The sequence below is a fragment of the Macrotis lagotis genome, chromosome 6 (genome assembly GCF_037893015.1).
Source record: "Macrotis lagotis isolate mMagLag1 chromosome 6, bilby.v1.9.chrom.fasta, whole genome shotgun sequence".
Classification (NCBI taxonomy): domain Eukaryota; kingdom Metazoa; phylum Chordata; class Mammalia; order Peramelemorphia; family Peramelidae; genus Macrotis; species Macrotis lagotis.
This window is the reverse complement of record NC_133663.1, coordinates 7,211,957-7,239,761: the sequence shown is the minus strand read 5'-3', so window position 1 is coordinate 7,239,761 and position 27,805 is coordinate 7,211,957. Positions and strand designations below refer to the sequence as shown.

The 27,805-nt window shown below is 41.2% G+C and overlaps 1 protein-coding gene across 5 annotated transcripts in view; it reads left to right on the top strand.

Annotated features, from left to right (window-relative positions):
- TP63 (tumor protein p63) overlaps positions 1 to 27,805 on the top strand; it is a 226,886-nt gene that overhangs the window by 193,486 nt on the left and 5,595 nt on the right. For 3 of the 5 annotated variants that reach the window (XM_074190651.1, XM_074190650.1, XM_074190652.1), the window contains 5 exons: positions 4,488 to 4,570; positions 6,794 to 6,930; positions 22,358 to 22,515; positions 24,219 to 24,363; positions 25,795 to 25,888. In XM_074190651.1, coding sequence (XP_074046752.1) covers positions 4,488 to 4,570; positions 6,794 to 6,930; positions 22,358 to 22,515; positions 24,219 to 24,363; positions 25,795 to 25,888 — 617 coding nt within the window. The other 2 variants (XM_074190653.1, XM_074190654.1) reach the window with 2 other exon arrangements.

Here is a 27,805-nt window from a genome sequence, read left to right as displayed (position 1 = left end):
AAAAAGGAAAAAGAGATGAAGGTGTTAGTTTAATCAAGTACTAAGAGGCAACAGCAAACATCATTTCATGGAATGCTCACTTGTCCTGCATTGCAATGCTCATATTGCATATAAGCAGAGAGACCACCATGAAGATAATTGTAGCTTCTGTGTCAGCATCCTTTGCAGAGGACAATGGGAAAGTCTAGGAGGAACTTGATGAGCTTCCAAATTAAATCAACATATACTTGGAAATGGTCTGACTGAGAAAAATCAAATAGGCTCAGGGAAAACTGGAGCACAGTGTTGGAAAATAGGATTCCGAATCAATAAAGGAAAGCACCCAAAGGTTTATTGATTACTTGGAAACCTCATATCTGTATGTCTTGTGCACTTTCTTCAAGAGAGGCTGACAGCGTTAGATCTGGTAAATGGACAACAACCTGAAAATAATGAAACTGATTCACTCATATTATAAAACAAGTCTATTTCCCGACATAGTTGTCATTATAGAGTCGACTGTTTCAGTGAATAATTAAAGCAAAGGTGAAAGTAAATATAAGTGGAGAAGAAATTATGAAGATAAAAAGATGTGCTTGGAAGGATTCTAGATGTAGATCCATAAAGGACCAGAGAGACCAATCAGTCCAAACCTCTCATTTCTCAGCTAGACATACAAGTGACTTGCCCAAAGTCACTTAAGTAGTGACAGAGTCAGGGTATGGACCTAGGTTCATTGATTCCAAATTTTTCTCCCTTCTCTACTAACCCTGACTGCAACTCCAAACCAAACTATTTACCCCTGATAAATGGGAAATGGACAAAAGTCAAGACCTCAATTCTTCCACCTTACCCATTTTTAAGAGAAGTTCCATAGTTGGAAAATATCACCACATCAAGGAATCCAGAAACCCAGAAACAATCTCACCAAACACTGGTAGGATAAAAATGGGTAAATGACAATAAGCTTCTATCTGGAGCAGACCTGGCAGCATTTCTATAGAGTTTTATCTACCCCCCAGGCCCTCCCCCAAGGCAGTCAAATCACTCTACATTGGGACTCCACCACAGGATGTAAAATGTGAGATGTTATCAGTTGTGTTTAAGAAGATGAACTAGGGAAAAATGGCTGTCTTCCCTCAGCCCCCAACCCCCACCCACCCCCAAAAAAGAAAGAAAAGAAAAAAACTGGTGGATATTATGTAATTTAAAATGCATCTAGAGATTGATATTTATCCAAAGATGGGAGAATTCCCCTCAAATAGAAAATGTCATAGATGGTATTATAATCGAAAGGAAACAAATAAAGCTTGAAGAAGCCATCTATATCTACTTCTGGGGATACATTATAAAGAATCTTGAGTTTTAGCATGAGGCACTGGCTTTTCAGGCAAGATTTCCTTAATAATATAAACATTGGATGTGGAAGAGTGTCCTCACTCAAAATGTCACCCAGAAGTTGAATTAAAGTTAAGCTTTATGAAGCTAGACGATGTGGACCCAACAAATCCACCATGATATTACTATGAATTACTTTGTCGGTTCAGATCTGAAGAATAGCAGTAATATTTGATCAGCTGTTCCACAAAGTGACTCTAATCTCTAGGAGAGAGTCTCATGAAACTCACGGGCAATCTGACTGTTTGATATTTCTGTATTTCGTTATGGACAATTTTCTCAGTGAGAAAAGAATGGCCATTCCAAACTGCCAGTTCCTCAAAACAAGAGACATCAGGAACTTCTGACTACATAAATGCTTGCTTTGTTCTCTAAAGCCTCTGTACCAAATAAAGGTAAGCTGGATAGAAAGGGAACATTTATACTGAAATAAAATCAATACCCTCTTCTGAAAGATCTTCAAAATAAAATGAAACGTGTTCAGTGTTAGAGACCCAACCTCTCCCTGCCCTTAATGAGCTTATGCTATACTCTAGGATGGTGGTGCTAAAAGTAATTAGGAAATATGAGGAAGAGATGAGAGAGGGGGAGATCAGAAAAGGCTGCATGGAGGATGTGGTACCTGAGCAGAGCCTTAAAAAATAACCAAGATTTGAAGAGGTAAAGGAAGAGGGAAAGGCATAGGAAGAGATCCTGGATAAAGACATTGAGATTCTGAATAAAGGCATTGAGATAATAGACTAAATGGTAAATTCAGGGAAATCAAGTAATGATAATAAGTATTTATTAAATACCTACTTTGTCCCAGACACTATTCTAAGCATTGAGGTTACCAAAAAAAAAAATGTCAAAATCAATCCCTTTTCCCAAGGAGTTCTACTCACAGTCTAAAGGGAGCTAGCCAAAAGTCTTTGACTGGGGGGAAGAGTGTATGCAGAGGAGGAATGTGAAATAAGTCTAGAAAGGTAGCCAAGAACCAAATTTTATACCCCATAGCTTTCACAATCTCATGACTAAGAAAGAAAACAAATAAATATCCCACTATTTATATTATTTCATTTTTTCACATGACCACACAGTGGGTGGGAAAAGGGGAGACCTTGAACTCACCCCTGGGTCAAAATTATACAAAATTCAGACAGATGTGAAGAAAAAGGATCATTTGACTCTCTGTACTCTTGAGAATTGATATCTAGCAAGATACAGTCTCCAGTGTTTTCGATGTCATGGAAGACATCTTATTTGGGATCTGAACCAAAGAAGGAATTCAATATTTTTTAAATTGATAATGAAAAGTGGTATAATAATACAATTGTGAATACATATTATGCAAAATAATACTGAACATGTAGTAAAGATAAAAAAAATCAATAGATATACTTAATGCCCCGTCCATACCCCTCCCTTCCATTATGTTTAAAAATTGGAGGGAAGTCTCCACTATGTTGATTGGATATTCAGAGTAAAACACATGAGTGAGAAGGAATGGAGGAATTGTCCTCTGCTTCTACTGCATGAATAAAATTTGGATAAGATCTAACTATAAAACATTCCATCAAATTAAGCTGTAGCATGGCTGCTCATCAACTTTTAACCAGGACTCTACCACTTTGGATCACTAGGTTGGTCTACCATTGGTGATGCATTGCCTTTGCTTAAGAAGATAGAAAAATATATTTTTGTTGATTAACAAAAATGAGTCAGAAGTGGCCATCAAATTCTACTTTTTCATATAGTAATAACGACAACTCTCCATTCTCATCTCCTAGTTGATATATACAGACACAATCCATGTATGTTTGGATGTGTATGAGACATATATGTATACAAACATACTCAATATGCATAATATATACATGTGCCCATACACATTTGTATGTATAGATAGCTACACATACATACATAGATACATACATAAATAAATACTGAGTTTGATAGAAGATATTTCCCAGGTATTCCTCCAAAGCAATAACTTTAAATGGGATGTTAATCTCTCTCTCTCTCTCTCTCTCTCTCTCTCTCTCTCTATATATATATATATATATATTTCTAGATCTAGATCTGTATCTACATCTATATATATATATCTATCCATATCTATATATATTATGGGTCTTTACCATTTCTATCTTGAACTGGAATCTTGACATTATTTCTAGAACTCAGTTTTGTGTCTTGTTTATTGCTCCTTTGGCATGTAGCATAAAGTCGCAGTCTAGAGAATAAGCAAGATAACATTTGTGGCAATTCTTATATGAGAAATAGTGAAGTAGAGGGAGAAGAATCTGTTATTTGGAGTCTAAGAATGTGGATTTTTGAATCCATCTGAATAATCTAGGATTTGAAGTCATTTCTCTGAATCTGTTTTCTCATCTCTAAAGGAGGAAATTTGGATGAAATGACTTTGAAGTCCACTTCCCCCACCTCATCATGGATATTCTCCTAAACAAATCTGTTGACATCTATGGGCTTGAGTTTATTCATTTGTAAATTAAGGGGGTTGGACTGCATAATCTCTAAGTCTCCTTCCAGTTTTAATTTCCATTTTACTGATGACCCACAACAACACTGTTTTTTTCTCTTCTATGGCAGTTCCTGAATATTTACTCCATCAGATGTATATTTGTTTAAATTGGATGGGGAGGGTGGATAGGAGAGAGAGAGAGAGAGAGAGAGAGAGAGAGAACACGAACACTAGTGTCCACCTCACCCCCACATTTCAAAAGTAAAGAGAAAGGACACAATCGTACATCATATGGTTTCTGCTACTTTAATGAAGATTTTTTGGATTTAACTGGGGGAAAATATTTTACTTATTCTTATTTCATTAGATTTAATCATAATAGAAGCTGACTATGACACAGAGCTTCAAGGTTTACAGGGCATTTTTCTAGAAGCTACCTCCTTTTATCATCATGACAGTAGGGATTAAATCACAGGCCATTCCTTAGAACCCTAACCTTATTTCATGGTTCCAATTTTGCACTGATTATTTCTCTCAACCAATAAAATAGTTGACAAGAATGGATAGCTAGTGCTGCCAGTATGGATCTGGTGTAAGCATTGAGGCTGAAGAGATGTGCTGAGAGTCCCTTGTCTTTTGCCCACAGCTTTCCGACAGAACACTCATGGAATCCAGATGACGTCAATCAAGAAACGACGTTCTCCTGATGATGAGCTGTTGTACTTACCGGTGAGTGCATTGAGTGGAATACTTGCTTTCCATTGGTAGGAACTCCAAAATGAATTCATTACCAACACCTGATTGATTGATCAATCAAAAAAGAACACTTTTATTGAGTGATATCTATTTGTGAAGCATTTTGATAAGGATCAAAGATATATAAAGCAAGATGGCTCCAAGAGCTCCCATTCTTAAAGAGAGAAGAGTTCAGTTCTAAATTCATTTGACAGGTGCCATGATACAGTATAAATGTTGATAATACTTTTCCTTTGGGGTCATTTCCATTGAGGAAAAAAATGTTTCTGCTTGTGAGAATGAGAATTTGACCCCATTAGATTGTTAACTCCTTAAAGTCAGAGGCTGTCTTTTGCCTTTTCTTTGTGTCCCAGCACTTAGGGTGTCTGACACATAGTAGGCACTCAATAAATGTTGATTGATTGGTAGCATTAAAGACTTGTGCTATAAGGATTGACCATTTGGACCACTGGCATGAAAGGAGAAAATGAAGGTGCACATATTCCAAAATTAGAACTTGTCTAGACAACATTGAGCTTTGTTTAGGAATGCATCATGTGGTTTGTATCTATTCTTTATTTCTTTGCTTTTTTTAGATTTATTATCCTTCCCATGCTTGGTTTAGAATCATAATAAAAATGGCTCTGGAATCCAATATAGTGGTGGTAGGATGTGGTCTAGAAATGGGTGAGGTAGCAAGGAGAAACCAGACTTGAATTTAAACATTAGTCAAAGAGAATCCACAAAGTGAATAATCCATTCAGCATAAATTGAGAGCTAGCAATGCTAAGGTTTATCTAGGATATTTTTGTAATGTAAATTAAGAGATACATAAAAACTGGTGCCATGTATAGAAAACCCTTAGAATTCTGCCCTTGAGGAAAAACAGATTTGAGTGTCCTCTTACCTTGCCAGGCTATAGGATTATCATTTAATACAGTGTGTGCCCAGTTATTTGAACTCTCTGCCAGAGGTCAGGTCAAGCTACCTAAATGCCCTAAAAAACTTGAGACCCAAGGAGAGGTCAACAGTGGGATTTGAGTGGGAGCTGCAAGGAGGTGGAGGCCAAAGCAGCTAGACAGGTCTGGGTGTGCCACCCTTGGGCTGAGCTCTCCCTTAGGTCTCAACTTTGCAATAATAATGCTGGCAGATTCATCTGAGTCTGAACTATACAAGGGCCCCACACCAAAATTTTCACCAGACCTAGCACTCATGGTAACCAACATGGTAAACTATAAATATTGGCCCAGACCATTGAGCATTGAAATATTTAAGGTGCGTGTAGCTGTTGAGGTCAGTCCTATTCAACAAAAAGCAACTCCACAAGAAACTTACTTAAAAGAAATTAAAGTTTGATTTAATGAAGGCTTAAGCTAATGTAGATCCCTTAAGTTTAAGTTTTTGGATGGCATTACATGGGTTGGGTTTTCCCTAACAGGTTTATAATCCTGACCGTGTTTTGAGTAGGTTAATAGAGTTTGTAGACCATCATTGAATAGCCTTGAATTGCACAGTGCTGAATATAAGAAGAAGACAGGCTGGGATAAATAATTTGACAAAGATCATCCATCCATAGAGTGGATGACTCACGCAGGGGAAACTTGTGGTTGAGTTCAAAAAGGTTGTCAATACATTTATAAATATATTTGTGTGTGTGTGTGTGTGTGTGTGTGTGTGTGTATGATATATAATATAAATAGATGTAACAGAAAAATAAAATATGATAATAAAAGGATTCTGGTTACTTGTGCAATGTTAAAGGAGAAGATTGATGAAACATTAACATATTTCAGGAGTTTATACCTTTTCCTTTTGCGAGTCATTGTTTGATAAAAATTGGGATCTTCTGATTTCTATTCTGTTGACTTTTTTTTCCCTCAAAAGTCTATTTTTCACTGGCTAAGATCTGATAGTTTGGTTATTTTCAGTGAAAAGTAAATATCTAACAATCACTATCATTATATCCATGATTTTGAGCTCTCAGCAATTTTTCTGAGGGAGATATGGACATTATTTTCCATAATTTACAGATGAGGAAACTGAGGTTCAGAGAGATAAAGTGGCATGCTTATAGTTACATAGTATGATATTGTTTTGAGGTGAGCCTCAAACCTACATCCTCCAGATGCCAGCAGCACTCTATTTATCCTACGGGGCTTCCCCTCCGATTTCCAGCTCTTTCCTTAATCATCTTCTTCTTCCTGTCCTTGTGCTCAGGTTCGGGGTCGAGAGACTTATGAAATGTTGCTGAAGATCAAGGAGTCCCTGGAACTCATGCAGTACCTACCCCAACATACCATCGAGACTTATAGGCAGCAGCAACAGCAGCAGCATCAGCACCTACTCCAAAAACAGTGAGTGTAGCTATCTCCTCTCTTTGCTGTTACAAAAACAAGTTGGAGAGTGATGAGTCCTCTCCAGCCTGTAGTTCCAGAAAGTTGGGGGGGGGGCAAAAAGGTATGACAGAGAGAAAGGGTATTCCTATGAACATCAGTTCAGATAGGGCAGCCAGTGCATAGAGCACCAGTCCTGAAGTCAGAAGGACTTGAGTTCAAATCTCCCTCAGACACTTGATACTCACTAGTTATGTGACCATGGGCAAGTCACTTAACCCTGATGGCCCGACATCCAAGGCTATTTGCAGTTGTCCTGATTCATCTGTGGTCACTGGACCCAGATGGCTCTGGAGAAGAAAGTGAGGCTGGTGACATAGCTCAGCACCCGCCCCCCCCCCTTACTCAAATCCAGTTCATTTGTTTGTCATAGCCTCACTTCTCAGATGCCGTGGTCTTCTTCAAGAGTCAAGGACAAACATTGGTTAAAATAGGGTTGATTTGAGTTCTGGTCTCTGTGGTAACAACTGACCAGATGCAGTGCAGTTTATGTCTTGGCATCATACCTCTCTAGGTTATTGTATTAGCCAGGCAAGAATGAGTTTGGAATTGGGGGTGAGGTGTGGACACACTCCTCCTAACAAGACTTCCCACCCATGTCCCACATCTGGGATGGGTATTTGCTTTGGCAGTGGTGAATATTAGTGGAGAAAAGTTCAACTAAAGGTCTTAGATATTAGTACCCCATAACAGAGCTAGGGAGAGTGCAGGGTGGGGCTTTTGTTCAGCCTTGTCCTCTGTAGCAAGGACTGTACCTTCTTTCACTCAAAAAGGAGCAGCAGAATGGTAGTCCAACATAAGCCTCTAGCAAAGTCCTGCCAATAACAGATGAAAAAGGTGTAGAATTCTGCTGGCAGTAGAGCAGCAGGCTAGGAAACAGAAAAAGAAATCTTTCAGAATTTCACAGATGGGAAATTGTCTCCCTGTTGACACCCTAGCAAGAGCTGAAGGTAGAAGCCATCATTCCACAGTTGAATATGTAGGCTTTCCAGAATTTAGCTCTCTTTTGCAGTCTTTTCCTTCCTGATTTTTGCCTCTCTAAAGAACAGATCATCCAGGAAACAGAATGGTAGTGATTGGCTGGCTTGAAGGAATCTGTAATATCACCTGCCTGGCCTGCTACCCTCCTATTCCACAGGAGGACACTGAGTCTGAAAAGGAGGTAGTCCCTTGTCCAAGGTCACACAGCTGAATAATACAAGAACTCCAACAAGCTTGGAAGCCTCACTGACTGAATGGGGTGGGGTAGGGGAGAAATAGGAGAGGACAATATTTATTGAATACTTATGGTGTGACAAGAACTATTCTAAATGTTGGCTTTACAAAGGAAAAAAAATGAGATCCGCAACTCTCCAATAAGCTCACACTCTCATTGGAGGACGTAATTTGACTCAACTCCCAGGCAGATGCAAGGGACCAGGGGTCTGGAGATGCTAGCTTCACATAGATAGAAAATCTGGAGAAGTCAGGAGGCAGGGGAAGGGCAGATTCTTGAACTGAATGGTCTTTCAATAGGCCTGGGGGTTCCCAGGTCATCCCAGGCCTGTCATGCCACTGCCTGCTCATGCTGTATGTGGTCTGAACAGTCTGGGTTTAGGGAGGCCTGGAAAGGCAAGTCCAAGAGACCTGGGTGTCCTTCTTACTACCAAGTGGTCTGGCCAAAAATCTCCAATTCCTGTTTGAAAGAGAGAGAGAGATGGACTCAGAGAGTGAAAGGGACTTGTCCAAAATCAGAGAGCTTGTTAGAGATAGATGAATTGGAATGGGATGAGAACTGGACCTACTATTTCACTGACATAAGAAACTTCTCTCTTCAAATACTATCTGATCCCCCCCCCTCTATTAAAGTCCTAGAGAATCACTCAGAGGAAGGAGTGGGTAAGAGCTGTTTGGGCAGAATTGAATCTGGGAGGTCACTGTTCTGAGGACGTGCTATTCAGTAGCTACGTTAGAAATAAAACAGGTCTTTTGTTCCAGGGGACAGATATTCAATCCACGGTCATTAAAGGATAAGCTGGAGGATGTTGAGAAAAGGATGGTCAGGATGGTGAAGGGTCTGGAGCACTTTCTTAGGAGGATTCAGTGACTTCTCCTGGGCATGCTTAGATTGGAGAAAGAAGACTCTGGGGGCCCTGTTAGCTTTCCCCTAGTGTCTGATGGATTATTGTGTTGAATAGTGATTAGAATCAGTCTACTTGACTGGATTCTACTTTGGTCCAAATCCTTCACTTCATGAATGAAGAAACTAAGGCCTTGGACTAGTAAATGATTTGCTCAAAGTCATAGTTTATGAATTAACTCTTATCCAGAGAATAAAAGCCAGGTCTGCTACCTTGCTCTCTAGACTAAATATAGCTTCCAATTCATTTAGCTCATGCACTTATACAAATGAGTCTTTAAAAATGTCCACATTTCCCCACCATCTTAAAGAATACCGAGTGTGAAATGTACCAAGGCCTCCCATGTCATTGTTTTGAGCTTGACTTTGCCACTCTTGCAAATGTCACTCTTGCAAATGATTCATAGGCTAGGGCTAAGAAGGCACAGATGCACAACTAATGCTGAGAACTGGAAAAGACAATTCTGGAAATGGCTGAAGTATCAGAATTTTAGGGGCCTCGGTTGGGACCAGTCCCTTCAGTGAAATGCAGCAAGTGAGAAGTGAATAATTCAGACCTTGTGAAATTCCAACTGAGTTTTGTTTACCTTAAGACAAAGAATATTAAAGTATCTTGCCAGAGACAACTGAACACTCTCTGTAATAATATAAATGTAAACCATCCCCATTACTGACTTTGCTAATTGGTTTTCATTGCCCTGGCAATAGAGCTAGTTTAGTGCTCCTTAGAGAAGAGTGGAATGAATAGCCATTTGTCTTCCCTTGTTGATAAATGTAACTTCATTTGGGGAGACTTTATCCATTAATTGACTTTTTTTTTAATATCTGTTCTACCAAGGTTGGAGCTAGCCTTTGTAAAGAAAGGGGTGGCCATTAGTAAGCTGTTCAACTATGATTCATTGGGTTCTATAAGCAAGACACACAGCTGTTGGTCAAATTTAACTGAGGAGACTGGGTAGACAGGGTTCAGTTTAGTCACTACAGTCCAAGGAGCCCTTAAGTCTCCTATCTTCCCAGGTATTAGCATAATCTACTGGACCTAGGGAATTCCTTATTGTCCTGAATTCCTATCACCAGACTTGTGATAGTATATTATACTATATTATTATACCACAGTAACAGCCTTCATGTTAACTAAGATTTACAAAGTAAAGTGTATTGTAAAAGCTGTTGTCTCCATTTTCTACTTGAGGAAGCAAAGATTCAGTGAGACTGAGGAACTTACCCAGAAACCCACAGCTAGTGATCTTGAGAATAGAAATGATAATGGAAATATTGCCTAACTTTAAATTAGGGATTGCTTATGTGGTGCCATGCACACTACATCTCCTTTTCTTCTTCCCATCTTCTTTCTGTCCTCTCTTCCTCATTTCTTCCTCTCCCACTCCTTCCTCTATCACTCCTGTCTCTTTTTCTTTTCATATTTTTCTCCTTCCCTCTATTTTCTCTTCCTCTCTCCCCTTTATCTCCCTCACTTTTCTCTCATCCTTCTTTTCTCTTCTCTCCTCTTTTTCCTCTTTCCTCCATCTCTCCACCTCCCTTTTCAGTAGCTATTAGTTTTTTCTTCCTGCTCTCTCATCCTAAGCATATTTAGAATGACAAAAAATCATTTATGCCCATCTCTTTTACAATTGAGGAAGCTGAGGTTCAGAGAGAGAGAGAGAGAGAGAGAGAGAGAGAGAGAGAGAGAGAGAAAGAGAGAAAACATCTTGTTTTAAGCTCCCTCAACTCCATCTTGAAGGCAAGGGTTAGCAAACACAAGTGAATCTATCATTATAGACATGATGAGATAAGCAAAAGAGTAGCCTTAGGAGACTTATCCAGACCTTGGGTTGCTGACTGAGCTGCCCTGCTTAATTACTATGTGTAGGCTCTGCCAGGTAACAGAGAAAACTTCTGGAAACCCCCCTCTGGGAAGAGAGCCAAGGTTAGAGGCCCTGCGTGTATGACCATACTTGTAGTTTGTTCTCTCCAGGCTCAGTATTCTGCCTTGGTTCTCTGAAAGTCCTTTGGCAGTTAGATGGTGCGCTCAGGGAGAATAAAGACATCTCTTTCAGACTGTTCCTGATGCCCCCCGACCTCTCCAGACTGGAACAGAGGTGGCTTTCTGCCTGGGGATGAGGGGAGGAGGAGTGGTAGCCATATTATCAAATTCTCTCCTCTCCCCACTTTCCTTTACTTACCCCCTACTCACCCCCTACATACTCTTTCCCAAATAAATGGAAAAACTCTAGTCTTCAAGAGCTAGAAAAATGAGAGATATCATTATATGTATGAATAGGAGGGAAATAGTGAGGATTAAAAAAAAGAACCTTTTGGAAACCCAGTGAGGCCTAGCACAGGGACCCAGAGGGGGACCTTTCAAGCTGTGTGACCCTGGATAAGTCTGAACCTCGCTTTTGACATCTGTCAAATGGGGAAAATAACAGCACCAGGTTTGCAAGAGGTCATGAATATACAGGAAACTGCAGATATTCAATCCTCTGCAAATGGGGTCAGGTATAATTCAGAGGAGGAAGAAGAGGAAGATGGCTTTCCTAGCTGAGAGGAAAGAAAAAGTTGGATTGAAAGGAAGGCCTCTATGCTGAGTGTCCTCTTGCCAGAGGAGTAAGAACAGCTGGCCTGCTTAAGGTCTGACCAGCTGACTGTCTGAGCCAGGTTTCTGGTAAGGGGATTTCCCTGCATCCGTATCTTGTAGAAAAGCAATGTTTTCCAGCGAAGGGAAAGGGATGACCTGTTCAGTCTGTGTGCACCCAAGATTTTTATTGTACGTGTGACTTTGAATGCAATAACAGAAATAAATTTCTTGACTTGTATCTCTTGCTTTGCTTGGTGTGAACAAACTAACCAAAGATTGGAAACTAGCTTTTTGCAGTGTGTGACTGCTGAATCTACCAGTGTGGTGTCTGTCATGGGCTTACACATGTGCATCTCTGATGCCTAATGCCAATCTCTAGAACACTTAGATTGTGGAGATCTTGTGGAGGAGATTTTTTTTTCCAGCTGTTCCATTTTCATGTAAATTCTCCAAAGGTGTCATAAATGACTAGAGCAAGGAATATGGAAATCTCATTCTTTGACAGTCATTTGAAAAGAATAAATCAGCTTGGAAAATGACTGTAATAGCCTGCAATTTCCTTAGGAGAAATAATACTGCTTTTGTTCTGGGAGGAAATCAGTTCTGTGCCCCCCTTTTAAGTGAAGAGAAATTAGTCATTATATTAAAGAAGGGAGAGGCAAAGGAGTATATTTTCTTCTAGGTGGTGGTGAAATATTTGCAATGTGATTACTTCATCTAGTTTTTTCTCCCATTTTCTTTCTGTTTGATCATTTATACTCTTTTGTATAATATTCATTCTCTCTCTCTCTCTCTCTCTCACTTTTTGTCTATCTATCTCTTTATCCCTTCTAATATCTTCATGACCAATGACTTGGTAGTGATATATGGGTCATCCTGATACAACATTTGAGACAAGACTTGGGTAGGACCAAGAAGCCTGGATAAATTGTAATTTATATTATTGGAGGGAATATCCACCCTATTGAAGCCTCAGATTCATTTACATAGGAGAGTATTTGATATCATGTTAGGGACCTTCTATCAAATTCTTTGGCCAATACAGGGGCTTCCATTCAGCAGTAATTTAGTGGAATAGCTTCAATGGGTAGAATTTTGACTGTGAAAAAAGATGACATCCTGGGTTACAATACCTCCCTTGACATTATGACTTTAAGTGATCATGGGCAAGTCACTTAATCTCAGTGAGTCTCAAACAATTCCCTAGAATTTATCAAAGTAACATCTGGATAATCCTATGGAATGGTGGAGGGAATTACCATTCTAGAAGTTCACTAGGCTGATAAAATCATAGAAATATGAAATGAGATTTTAAACAAAAACCATCCAATCTCCAACCCCACACTTCTGCTCCCCTCATTCTTGTCTATTTACTGTCTCATTGACCTGTGCTGTAGGAGTATGTTTTTTCCCAATCTCTGAGAATGTCATGAGATAATAAATTGGAAGTTAGAAGGACACAGATACCAAGTTAGGATGAATCACAGAGCTCATCTGGTTGAATTCTCTCAGAATTAAGGTAAAATGATCCAGAAAAGTCAAACTCATTTGCTCAAGTCACACATAAGCAATAGACTGGCAAGGGCAATACACCCTGGTTTCTCACTCCACACTGAGGGCTTTTTCCTCTTACACATCCTTTCAGTAGTTAGACTTAGTCTTTCAGCAGTCCAGAAAACAAAACTACATATTATGATCATTGACTCATAAGAAAAGACAAATTTTTCAGAAAATCTCCACAACAGGCAACAGACAAAACCCAAACTTGGAAACAGCCAAAGGTTATTTAGGGAAGCCCCACTTAAGTGTGATTCTAGTCAATGCTGAATTCTACAGACTATTCCTCTGTACATAAAAACCTACTATGTTTTCCCTATTGTTGTCCTTATCCAGTAAGAATAGGCATAACTTATAGAAGTGGTACTAGATTGCAGCCTGGTCTTCTAAGCAATGTATTGCATTGGACTTATTTTTTTTGGGGGGGGGGGTTGTATTTTTTTTTCCCCTTAAGATCTAAGACAAGCTTTATTTAATTAAATAAAAAGATCAAAGAAGCTTGAATTTGAATCTCCCAGTAGCCAGGAAAACTCTCCTCCATTTTCTGGAGGTCATCCAAGAAGCTCCTTTATGGGTACTACCATTGGAATTACTTTTGAGTGTCTTATTCAGAGTGGATGCTTAAGAAATATTGGTTGAAATGAACTCAGTTCTCAGCATCTAGTTGGAGTACTCACCTAGTCTTGCTTGGAGTCTTTATGAAAGACAAATGATGACCAGGTGAGATTTGAAAAGCCTCTTGGTCTTTCTTGGCAAAGACTGGCCTACAGTACTTTGCCACACTTGGGAGACTAAACCAATGCCTTCATTAAGCAAAGGTTGCTTGTATTGGGATGATCCATAGTAGGGTCAGCCAACAAAGTGACTAAAGGGATTAAGCCCTTACTGAGGAAGATTTCTCCACCTTCTTCTGGGAACACAGACTACTCATTAATGAGAGCTAAGAATGGTGTGATGACATAGCCCACAAACAGATAAGATCCTGATTTCTTCATAGGCTTTAGTGCCCGGCTCTTGTCCAGGCTTTCTCAATTATCTTTAATGCAGAAGGTGGAATAATTGGGGCTGATGACATTTTATGTGTTATTAAATCTCCCTCCTTTGCTTCTCTCCATATCCTTGCCAAAACTTCCCAGAGTCCCCTGGAGGGGAGGGCTTGGGGAGATTTCTTCATCCAACCTTCCCATTCCATGGTCATGAAGGTAGGAGGTGCTGCATGGCTTTCTGTTTTCTTTTGAATTCAGTTTCCACAGTCCTAAGCCTTCATCTTTTCTTTTCTCTGGTTCCTTCTCTGCAGTCTCCTTTCCGCCTGCTTCAGGAATGAACTCATGGAGCCCTGCAGAGATGCTCCGAAACAATCCGACGTCTTCTTTAAACATTCCAACCCCCCAAACCCATCAGTCTACCCTTAAAACACCACCACTTCTACCTGTTGGAGTGTGGGGGTGGTGTGGTATGTGTCTGTGTTGTTCATTCAGCCCTGGGAAGCAGGAGTGGAGAACACTTTGGTTCCAAGACCAGAGTCACTAGTGAAAATGAGCTCCTGAGAGGACTCAAAAATCTACCCCAAAAGACACTTTCTGCAGATCCCAGTACCCAGCACACAAAGTTCATTGACTGACTAACCGACTGACCTCGAAGTTGGAAAGCTGGCTTTGGTTGGTCAGGTACCACAATGGATGGTGTTTGGTGGAACCTTTTTCTGTTACTTTTTGTCCTGTTTGTGACATGTTCTTGGGTGCTTTTGAGCTGGACTCAATCTTTAAAAAAAAAAAACCTTTATAAAAGAGGAAGAAAAAAAACCACATTTTCCAGAAGTTCTCATTGTTCTATGTCTAAATACCCAGCCCGTTCCTGAGTGTCTTGGTCTGGCCTGTCTGATGCTGGTCATGGAACAGAATTTTAGTAGGAGCTGATTAGGATGTTTAGAGTACAGCCCAGCTGGGCAGAGAGACGTAATGATGACAGGAAATTGCCCCTATCCCTGAGAAAAGATAGATCTTGATACCTTCCTTCCTTACCTGATCTGGGAAGTCCCAAGAGGCATTCTTGAGGGCCTAGCCTCCTGCACTGAGTCATCTTTACTGTACAGTCTTCTTCCATCTGGGTTTTGAAAGACTTTCCTTAAATGTTGTTTTTATTTTAAGCAGCCCAAGATGGTCAAACGTAGCCTGATGTTTTGTTGAGAAGGAGGGTTGGTCAATTTCTGGAACCCCAATACCCCTGGTTGGTTGATCACCTGGCTGATGACTGTCCCAAGCAATTTCTTTAATGGTGGGTCTAAAGGCCCTATTCTGAATAGAGAGTGGTCATTTAAATTGGGTTGAGAGTATCATGATCCTCCATAAAACCAGACACATTTTGGATACTTATCAATGATATTTTTCCAGGAAGTTTTGTGTGTTGACAAATTGAAAAATGAGCCCTCCCTAGGAGTCAGATCCTGGAGTGGGTGAAGAGACTGGCTTCGTCTTTCTTTCTTCTTTTTTGTTTAATTTTGACTGAGCAAGGGTTTAAAGAATCTTGATGTTTCTCATAAATTTTCAAGATGTTCAATCCCTGGGGACTTCAAACAAAATCCCTGTTTCTTTTTGATCCCAAGCTAGTGGCTTTGTGTCCAATGCAGAGCTGTACTGTGAGGCTGTTGCTATCAGATGTGTGATTGTTCATTTTCAATAAACTTTTGCATCTTGGTTTATCTTGAGGATTTCTTTGCTGTCTCTCTTCCTTAAGGGTGTGGGTTGACTCTCTCATGCTCTGAGGATCATGTCAGTACTTAAAACATCAGACTGTTAGGAATCAAGATGGGGCAACTAGGTCCCATCTGCAACACAGTCAAGTTAAGTATATTTGACTGGACAAGGGAATGGCAGATAATAGTAAGTGGTAGAATATTCTTTGTTTTTTTTTGTTTTTTTTGTTTTTTAGTTTTTTTGCAAGGCAAATGGGGTTAAGTGGCTTGCCCAAGGCCATACAGCTAGGTCATTATTAAGTGTCTGAGGTCGAATCTGAACTCAGGTCCTCCTGACTCCAGGGTGGGTGCTTTATCCATTAGGCCACCTAGCCGCCCCCTGTGGTAGAATATTCTTAAGAGAACTGAATATAATGGGGGAGCTAGGTGGCGCAGTGGATAGAGCACCGGCCCTGGAGTCAGGAGTACTTGAGTTCAAATTCGGCCTCAGACACTTAATAATGACCTAGATGTGTGGCCTTGGGCAAGCCACTTAACCCTACTGCCTTGAAAAATCTAACAATAAAAAATAAAAAATAAAAAGAAAGAATGAAGACCTATAAAGCCACCTAGCTTAAGCCCTCATTTTAGAGATGAAGAAACTGAATCCAAGAGAAGCCAGTGACTTACCCAGGGCAAACTCTGGGATTGGAAAAGGAAGCAAAAGGAGTTGAACTCAAGCCTTTTTAATTCCAAGTCCTGCACTCAATCCACCACTGCCTCTACCTGTCTCTCAATACTGAACCAACCTGTCAATATATTTGATTAATCAAGCAGAAATTGAAATTAAATTTTCTTGCCTCTAGTAGATACAATCTAATGGCCAACAATCAACACTCTTCCTTTCTCTCTGTGATACACTTTTTAGTTGTTTTGGTTTGGCTTTTATTTTATTGGCTTTTATTTACTCCCAATCACTGTCAACAGTTCAGCCATATCCACTAATTCTTTCAGTCCTTCAGACTGAAGCTCATCTAGGCCAGAGGATAGATTCAGCAAGGCTCACTGGGTGCTCTCTTATGCTCTCCTTATTCATCTTAGGGTGATTTTAAGTAAGGAACCAGCCTTAAGTAAAGTCCTCAGCACCCAAGAATAAATGAAAACAAACTCATCTTGGGGTTATGTGAATATTCTTTAATGTAAAATACAGTTTTTATACTTTTCATATAATTTTCCTTATTCTGTCATTCTTTTTCATTTTCCCCTTATCTCAAGTACTAACTTAGCCAATACTTTTGTGCAATGCCCTATCTCCCTTGTTATCTTGAAAGTCAAAGGATTCATCCCTTAGAATAGACATTCATTGTTCTGGCTGGTCTTTGTAATTATTAAAGTTCATTGGTGATTGATCTTTGGTCAACAGTTATTACACTATGCTCATGTTTATATTTGTACCTATCTACATTTTCTAGACACCAGGTTGGTTTCCTCACAGGCTTGATTGGGTGCTTTGGGCTTAGTTGTTTAGAAATAAGTGGATGCCCTTATATAGCAAGGATGCCCCTGGTGAGTTCAGAACTTTAGTGAACACAGAAGCTCCTCATTTTCTTATATCCATTTTACAGTCATTTATCATCCTTCCTGAATCCCTCTGAGGTAGGTCTGTGTTTTTCCCTTTTCACCCTTGATCTTAACCAAGTTTTCAGATATGGCCTTTTGCTAAATGGGCTTAATAAAGATAATTGGAAATGTTTAAACTAAAGCCCAAGAAAGAAAGCCTGGCAATCTCTCAATGGGTGCAACTGAGAAATCCCATGGAACAACAGGACCAAGGCAAGGCGAGATTGTTGTGGGCAAAACTATGAAGTATTTTAGGGTCTTTTATAGAACTTCAGTTTTTGTTCTTCCTTTCTTTAATCCTTGCTCCCTTACCCTCAAGATGTCAGTGGGCTTCCCTTCTTTGTCCTCCTCAGATACTATATACTGGCATGTTCTTACTACCTTCCCATTTATCAATATTGCTCTCAAGAAAGGCTCTCATTGATTTAGCCATACTCAGGTGTCAATGACTCATAAGGTTTTATAAGTTACCTTCCTGGGACAATTGGAACTAGTTTTTGCAAGAATGAAAAGTCATATGTCCAAGTAACCACGCTCTGATGGAAAGATTTCATTTATTTATTTGTTTTTGGTTTTTGCAAGGCAATGGGGTTAAGTGACTTGCTGGAGGTCACACAGATGGGTAATTATTAAGTGTCTGAGCTCGCATTTGAACTGAGGTCCCTTCCTGACTTCAGGGCCAATACTATATCCACCATGCTATCTAGCTACCCAAGAATTTCAAACATTAACCAAACTAAATGAAAGGAGAAAGGGTGTGTGTGTGTGTGTGTGTGTGTGTGTGTGTGTGTGTGTGTTTCACATGGGGGCCCTCTAAAGTCCCTGAAATCAAACCAGCAAGCATACCAGAGAAAATACAGTTTGTGTCTTTTTTCCTTTTCCCCCTTTTCTTCCTCTCCCTATTTCTATTATTCTACTCCTTTCTTCTATCCTTTATTTCCCTCCTTTCCCTTCCATTCCTGTTTCCTTCCTCTTCCCTTTCTTCCTCTATTCCTTCAATTTTCTTTTCTTCCTTATCTTCCCTTTCCTTTATTTCCTTTCTCATTTCTTCCCTCATTCCTCTTCCTTTCCCTGCCTTTTTCTACCCTTTCCACTTCCTCCTGTTTTCCTTCCTTCTCTCCTTCCCTATCTGCTCCCCTTCCCCTTCCTTTGTTCCCTCCCACCTTCATTTCCTTCCCTCCCTCTTTTCCCCTTTCTTCTCTCATTTCTATCCTTCCCTTCTTCCTTCTTCTTACATCCCATCTTTTGCACTATCCTTTCATGTCTCTTGCCCTTTTCTTTCTTTCCCTACCTCTTTGCTTCTGTCAGAATATTGATGCCAGCTAATATTTGCTCCTCCAGTTGGAAGGAACCCCCTATGCTACTGCATCTTTCTACTCAGTTCATTCACAAAAGTCCAAAGAATAAAAGTTGAAAAGGCCAGTGCTAGGAGGAGGACACACTATCAGCCCTTCCCCACTTGCTATCCCCATCTCCCCTACCCCCCTACCCAGGAAAGCACAGATAGCTCATTTTCCTGCATTCTTCTAGATACTGTAGAACCTGAGCCACACAGTCCACTTTCCTTTATGTACCCTTTGCCAGCTTCCCAGGCCACAAGAGTCCCAAAGTCATTCACTGAGTTTGACTGAATAAAGGGTGATGAGCACGCTTCCATCTTTCCTGTTGCTTTACCTCAGCTCAACATCTAAACTGATCAAAATGCTGCTATGTTTTCTAACTTTGCCACTCCAAGAATAAAAAAGTCCTTTATGACTCTGACTCTGTCTCTCTCTAGGTCTCTCTCTGTCTCTGTCTCTCTCTGTTTCTCTGTCTCTCTTTCTCTGTCTCTCTCTCTCTGTCTCTGTCTGTCTGTATCTGACTCTCTCTGTCTCTTTCTCTCCCCTTCTCTCTTCCTCCCTCTCTCCTCTCTCCCTCTCATTCCTTCCATCCACCCACCTCTCTCTTGCTATTTCTTTCTCTCTTTTTCTCTTTCCCTATCTTCATCTCTCTGTTTGGCTCTCTCTTTGTGTCTCTCCCCTCTCCTTCTCTCTCTTCTCTCCCTACCCCCCCCTTTGAATTCTTTCTTTTCTCTACTGATTTTTTTTTAACACTTCATAGCTTCTAAGCATTTTCTGCGACCTACCTTCACTGTCTCCCTCTGCCATGTTCTCCCTCCTGGATTCCTAGGAGGCTGGGACACCATGCAAGAGTTGATATGATAAAGTCCATAGCATCTCTGGTCTTCTTCCTTGGGACATGGTCAATCTCATCTGCCCTCTGCACCCCTCTCCTTGCTACATGAGTGTTAATAAGAATCATTTTTGAGGTCTTTGTCTCCCCATTGCTCAATACTGGAGTTTCCCCTAATGTTTCACTAAGCCCTACAATGATAAGGAGTTCTTTGCTTGAGGGGTCTGACTCCATGGAAGTCAGATATCAGGATATTACCAGAAGCTTTTAATGGTGACAAATGACGACAGAAATGACAGCTTACTAATGACTTCTTCCCAGCTCCAAGGCCATCCTCCTGGTCACAAAATCCAAGTTGTTGTTCAGGCACACTGGGAGCTCATTCAGCTATAGACCTATAAGTATACATGGATGTGGGGAAAGATTTCAAGGTCGACGAACCTGAAAGAGGGAAAAATACATCTTGATTTTTTACTAACCACCAACTGAAATTTGGCACTTCTTTCAATTATGAATAAACTACTCCATTTTCTTTTCCCAGAAATCCCCAAAGCCCATGGTATCATGAAGAGTCAGACATGACTGAACAATGACAACAATTCTGAGAAGGGGCCCATAGGTTAAAAAAAGAATTAAAATAAAGAAAAGGTTAAAAATACTTGCTATAGCTATAAATCTTTGGTAAAACCCAGTGGAAACAGTTTTTCTCAAAGTTATAATGACATTTCTAGCTCATTTAAAGGACCACAAAATCCAAACAACCCTATTTATCTCTTACCAGTATCTGCCCTACTATTCAATGTGTAGTCTTGTGGAAACAGTACTGGATTTGAATCTGCCTGCTTTCCTTAACTGCAAAATGAGAAGGTGGCCTGGGAATTCTCTGAGGCCTCCTTTCTCACAATTACCCAACACACATGATTGATCAACTCTTGGTGTCCATGCTGACAATACATGAGAAGCTGTTAAAACTCCAATTGGCTATAGCTTGATTTCTTAATATTGGAATTATTTTTCTCTTCATCCCCTAAGGCTAGGGGCAGTGCTAATGGTCTGTATTAAGACAGTGTAGACCTTTAAGTGAGTAAATAATAAGAACCAACTTTTATATCAAGGCTTGCAAAGCCCCTTGAACACAAATACTGTCAGAGGTGCTCTAGGTAGTATTGTCTCCATTTAACAGATGAGGAAACTGATGTCTAAAGAGATTTGGTGATGGGCCTGTGATGGTCACATAGTTCTCATACATTCAAAGTGGCATTTGGGTCCAAATCTTCCTGCTTTTAAGTCCAATACTCTTGGAGATGGTTGGTCTTTCAAGAGAATCATTGATGGAGGTTGAAATTCCAGTTTAATCCATCCATAAGAATAAAGTCAAGAGGCCAGACGGGGGAGAAGAAAATGATTAGTTACTTGACCATGTAACTTATGATTAAATTGTAGGCTAGGATCTGAATCCAATTCTGTAGTATTTTAGGAAGAAAGATCTTCTGGGGGGATTGATAAAAGAATGCTGGATTGGAAATCAGAAGTTCTTGATGTATATCTGAATTAATCCATCCAATGTGCTTTGTAAGTCTTATAGATTCAAAGAAATAGGAGCTACTACTATTTTTCTCACTCTACAAATTAGAAATTTGTTTTCAGAGACAGGATACCCTCGTGGGTTCTGAAATTCCATACAAGTAGAGAAATGCCCCAAAATTGGGAACCTTGTTATTGAAAGAGGAAAGCTAGGGATTGGTTTCTGATAGAAAGAATCACTGACTAACAAGCAGATTTTTCCTCTTCTTCCTTTCCTGGGAGAAAGATGATTTTGATATTCCAGAATGATTCTCTAACAGCAAGGGTAGGACCATCTGACCTTGAAGGTCATTTGCTCTGCAGGTGCTAATGTGGAATTTCAAATTCAATAAATCTAGGAGCTTTTTAGAAGTGAATTAATGAAATGTTTGACCAAATATAACAGGCTAATTTTTAAGTTGACAATTCTGATATATACATATATATATATATGTATATATATATGTATATGTATATATATACACATATTCAAATGCCTGGCAGAAAAAAAGGGTTCTCCACCCCTGGATTTGAATTTAGGACATTCACATGGCAATAGAAATTGCTGCCAAGCATCCAAAGAGGTCATCTTTTCCAGCCATTTTTTTTGCACATTTGCATTATGTGGGAAGCTCTAGATGAAATACCCCAGCTGTGAGATGACATTCACATCTTTGTGACATTCCCAAGTCTTCAGTGCTTCCATCAAATGTTGGTTCTTGATTGACTTTCCAGGGGGTGAAATAGAGACTGGTTGGGAAAAACTGATGGGTTTAATACTAAATGGATACTATATTCTGATTCTGTGATGAACACCAACTGCAAACAAACAAAGGAAAACCCCAACTAAAACCAACATCAAAATAAAAGTAAAGAAACACTTGGATGCTTCCCTGGTTTTTGTCTAGTAACCCCAACTTCCTTGTCAGAGGTATAATTCCAGAGGGATCTGGGGCATAAGAGCTAGTTTGTATTCTCCGTCCTCCCCCCCCCCCAGTGGTACTCTGGCCAAGTCCCATTCTAGCAGTTAGCTGAACTCCTCAGGTTGTGGGATTTCTTCTCTCATACCACTTGCTAGGATGGTCTCATATCTCTCTTCCTATTCCAGGACTTCAATGCAGTCCCAAAACTCATATGGCACCAGCTCCCCTCCTTTGAGCAAAATGAACAGCATCAACAAACTCCCTTCTGTCAGTCAACTCATTAACCCTCAGCAGCGCAATGCCCTCACCCCCACGGCCATCCCTGATGGCATGGGAGCCAACAGTAAGTCTTATTTTTGGCATCATTTGGACCCTACTGTGAGATGTTATCTACAGAAAGACTCTTAAGTATGATTGGGAAGTGGGGCTGGTATGAGCATGGAGGCTGAATCCAAGAGAACTAGATGCTTTGGGAGGTCATTCACCCTGAAGGATGTTCATCTGGGCCATTGGGCAATCCTATACCCACTCTGATGGCATCCACTATGATTCCTTGGGGTCTTAAGTTCATAAATTTAGAGGCAGAAGCTACCTTAGAGGAATCTAGTCTAATCTCATTTTACACAGAAGGAAAATGAGTAGGTGATCCAGGTTCATGGAGCTAGGAAGTGAGAGAGGCAAGATTCAAACTCAGATTTTCCTGAGTCTACTCTATCTTCAATGCCCCAGTTTCATTCTTATCCTTCATGCTATTTTTCTGTGTTTTGCTCTAAATACCTCAGAGGAGGCAGTTTCTTCCCATTTGAGCTAGAAAAGACTCTAGCTACCAACATCTTTTTATGGATGAACTTTTTCCAAACTCCTATCCCAAAGGACAAAGGCTCACACTCAGGGCCACCCTTTGGGAATAGAAGAGGAGTGTATTTAAAAAATGGCAATGTGAGAAGGAACTAAAGGAAGAATAAGAGAGTACTTGGAGGCAGCTTAATGTAGGAAGAGGGCCAGGAGCCAGGACCCCTGGGACCTGGGGCATGCCACTTTCCCTGGGCTTGGGCCACATTCTCTCTGGGTTATCTGTTATGATGTAGATTCACTATTATCACATTATCAGTCTCCTCCTCCAGTCTCCACTTTACATGTAGACAGAAGAAAATCAGGCCTAAGGTAAATGTGCTGAGAGGTCAAGGAGATCCATACCGCTGCATTGGCTTATCCAGAAAGTTTGAGGGGGAGAAGTATAAGAAAACTTGGTCCCCCACAGGAGAGAAAAAAGACACTGAATAAGGAAGCAGATGCCACAGATCACTGCTCTCATAGACCCTTTCATTGGCATCTGGCACTTGGTACCAGATCTCATTGGATATGACACCACGGGGAAAGAGGAGGCAAGATTATCTACTTCAGACAGAAAGAACCTGAGTTCTGATTCAACCCTTTCATTTTACACAAAGTCCCAAGATTATTTGCTGGAGGTCATGTGATAGACAAAGGTAGAGGGAGGATTCAAACTCAGGTCTCAAATTCTTAATTTTAAATTTACCTTCTCCCAATCATCTCTATCCCTCCATTTCCTCATCTTAAAAAAATGAGGGAATTTGGATTTCAGATCTTTTATCTCTTAACTTTCTATTCAGCTTGGAGCAGGGGAGAGAACATCAAATTGAAAGCCTGGAAGACTGGTTTTCGATTCTTGCCTCAAACACAACTCCTCAGCATTGGGGAGGGGCACTGGTTTCATAGCTGAAGGATTTCTTATCCTTACTATGCATGTGATCCTTGGGGAGTCACTTCACTCACCTGGGACTGAGTTCCCCCCATAGTGAGAGGAGTGGGCTCAGTGTTCCATGAGCTTAATATTGCAGATAATGAGATACTAGCCCTCCCTTATGGGGTCCCACATTCTCCCAGAGCTTTGAGTCAAATTTACTTTTCTTTCATGGGTCTCAATTTCCTCAGTTGTCAAATAAGGAATGGGGGGAGGATTGCACACCAAGTTAGAATCACAATCCCATGAATCTCTTTCTCAGAACTTTTTTTTTTTGCTAGTTCCAATGATGGGCACCCACATGCCAATGGCTGGAGATATGAATGGACTTAGCCCAACCCAGGCCCTGCCTCCCACCCTTTCCATGCCATCCACATCCCACTGCACACCCCCACCTCCATACCCCACTGACTGCAGCATCGTAAGGTGAGTACTCAGACTTTCCCTTCTGGACGTGCATCCCTGGGGGTATGGGGTGGATTGAGGGCAGACTGGATCTTGGAAAGCAAATCCTCTGGCATCAATTTAATGGAGAAGAAGCTATGCCAATTCACTAAATAAGCATTTATTTAGAACCGCCTCCCTGTGCCAGCTATTTGGGTGCAGCAGGGGCATCCTTGCCCTTGAGTCTGTCTCCTGCCATCCAAGAGAGATCCATTAGAGAACCCGGACCCAGCCCTGATTTAAAAAGAGGAGATTTGGGTTGGTGAACAATCTTTTCTACAAGAATCTCTTAAGTGCTTTTGATGTGTTGGACAATGCTATTTTAATCACTGGGGAAACCAAGGCAAAGACTGTTTCTGCTCTCCAGGAGCTCAGGATGCAATGGAAGACCCTGCACAAACCAATACAAACCAGGTGTAGCCAGGATAAACAGTAATCCCACAAAGGGAACATAAAGGGGGATCTAGACAATTCTGTAAGAGGATTGGCTGGTCTGGGGGTATTGGGAGTATGGGAGCAGTTACTGGATCCCTGACTATGTAGGGGAAGGGAAATAGAAGACTAGAAGGCTAGGAGGGGGCCAACATCCAATGGGTGCTCACCACACATCTATGTGTTCATCTTCATTCATTCATTCATTCATTCATTCATTCATTCATTCATTCCCCAAGCATTTGTGATGAATGAATAGATGAATTGGAAGTATAGATGTGACTTTTCCGCCCTTCTGTCCTCCTCCTCCTTCCCCTGCCCTTCCCCATGTCCATGAGGTCAGTTTGCAGCTGGGGATGGGCTTCTTGAAAGAGCATTAATTTCCCCTTGCTGTCTTGCTCCCTTGCCTTCCCATCCATCTTCACTGCTCACAGCCCTAAGCCAGCAGGATCGCATTGAATGGTCAGATAGGAGAAGAGAGTGGGCCTCATTTAGATAGATTTAGAGAGTGAAAGTCCCTTCACCAATGCAGATTACATAGAACATTGAGAGTTTAGGTGGCTTTCTCAGGGTGACAGAGAGAATGTGGGTCTGGAACCCAGGTCTTCCTAGCTCCTAGGTCAGCTGCTCTTTCTCTCTCCACTGCTATATGCTACTTCCCCATCCATAAGGAAAAGGAGCAACTACCCTATGTCCACAGGGTCTATCTTACTGGCAAATCTGCTTTTGGAGGGGAGCAGGTTTCCCCAAAAGCTTGCTCCATGGAGGGTCAGGTGATATTTGACATTGGTGCCCATTGACCTTGGCTGTAACTGCATCCAAACTCATTGAATGGCTCCCTCCTCCTGGTTTTGGGGGCCCCCTGGGCATCCCTAGATCAGTTCCCAGAGGGTAGAAGGTTGGGTTCCCTTTTCCTGGGCAGAGCAGTCTGGGTGAACTCTCGTTTTCTGTTTCCTCCTTCCTCTCCCTCTCCCCCTGCAGTTTCTTAGCGAGGCTGGGCTGCTCATCCTGCCTGGACTATTTCACCACCCAGGGGCTGACCACCATCTATCAGATTGAGCATTACTCCATGGATGTAAGTAACTGGTCGCCTCGCCTCTCAGTCCTCTTCCCCTTCCACATACCCTCTTGTCTTGGGGTTCAGAGTGCCTCCAGTTTCTCATGGAGTTTTCCCACTGAATCAGAAGTATTATTAATAATAATAAACAACAACCCACATTGGTTGAGACTTTTAAAACTTCCGAAGTGCTCCACAGATTATCTCAATTGAATCAGATGAAAGCTTTGATAGGTAGGTGAGATCAGTATCCCTATGTTACAGATGAGGAAACTGAGGGGCAGAAAGATCAAGTGCCTTGTCTGGTTGGTAGGAAAGACAGGATTTGAACTCATTTCCTTTACAAGTCTAAAACTCACAACTTCACTTTGATGGAAGAAGGTTCATGTTTTACCTCTCAGTGCTCCAGTATCAGATACTCTTTGATTCATAATCATTTACCAGTCTTCTGTTTTGGTTTGTTTTCTTTTTTTGTTTGTTTTTTTTTTTTGCAAGGCAATGGGGTAAAGTGACTTGCCCAAGGTCACACAGCTAGGTGATTAAGCGTCTGAGATCGGATTTGAACTCAGGTCCTCCTGACTCCAGAGCTGGTGCTCTATCCACTGCACCACCTAGCTACCCCTTAACCTGTTTTTGGCAAGGGTATTGTATTAGGCCCAATGGGAAAGAAATGAGGTGATCCCCACCCTCATGGAGCTTATTTCCCAAACAAATTCATAATCCTTTTCTAATCATTTGATTAATCAGTTTTATTTAAGTATGTGCTAGACAGTGGTAGTGAACGTGGTCATGGGAGTCCAAAGAGAAAATGAAATATAGTGTGTCCCTTGATGGAGCTTATATTCTATCAAGAACAAACACCAGGAACATTGTTTCCCCAACACTGGAGGCAGAGGAGAGACAGAGAGAGGGAGAGGGGGAGAGAGAGGGGGAGAGAGAGGGAGAGACAGAGACAGAGACAGACAGAGAAGAGAGAGAGACAGAGAGACACACACACACAGAGAAACAAATGGAACTATTGAGGTGGAGTCCTTTATCACAATGAATCCAGGTTCTGCTGAGAGAAGCAGAGGCCAAAGCCAGGTTCCCACCCCAGAACCTGCTTCTGAGTCCTTTCTCCCTGGTCCTTGCTTCTTCTGGGTACAGAAGTCTTGCTTTGTGACTCTTCTGCCATGCTGGGCCCCTCAGCTGCTGCTTCTGGTCCATCACAGAGGGGTTTAATCTTCCCACATCACCTTCCACTGCTTGAAGGGAGACTGGGGGGCGGGGGAGGGAAGCTGCCTCGCTTTCTCTGGTTTCTCTGCCTTGGTTTCTTTTCAGCTCCCTTGGTTGGTTACAGCTCTTTTGGCATGAGGCTCCATCTCGGACTGTCGGCTGTCCAGTTGGCTCCCCTTTCAAGTTGCCCTCACTTCCTTGCCCACTGGACCCTCCAGGTCCTCTTTTTGATACTACCTTAAAACAAAGTGAAATGAAATGGAAGTTGTGGTTTCATTCTTCCCAAGCTTGGCATTCCCCCAACTTTTAATGAAGGCCTGGATTGGAGCCCTCAGCCCACCCCCCCCCCCCCCAGTCAACCTTGGCTGCTGTTCCCTCACAGAGGAAGTGGAGAGTAGGTGGGAAAAGCCAAAGGTGAAGGGAAACTTGGACAGCAAGTCCTGGTGCTATTTCCTTTTGCTCTAAATTCATTTTAAACCACAAGGTAATCACCAGCCCTGGTGTAAGTGAAGGGCTTTGGAAGCGATGATTTCAGAGACCTTTTCCAACTCCAAGTGTAAGATGTAATGAGGGAGGGAGAAAAAGGGAATAAACCTCAGGAATCAGCAATTAGGTGCCAAATCGACAGATCTCTCATTTGAGCTTCACAACTGATGATTAACCCCATTTTATAAGTGAAGAAACCCAGACAGTGGAATGGTTGGGGAGGAAAGTGGAGAA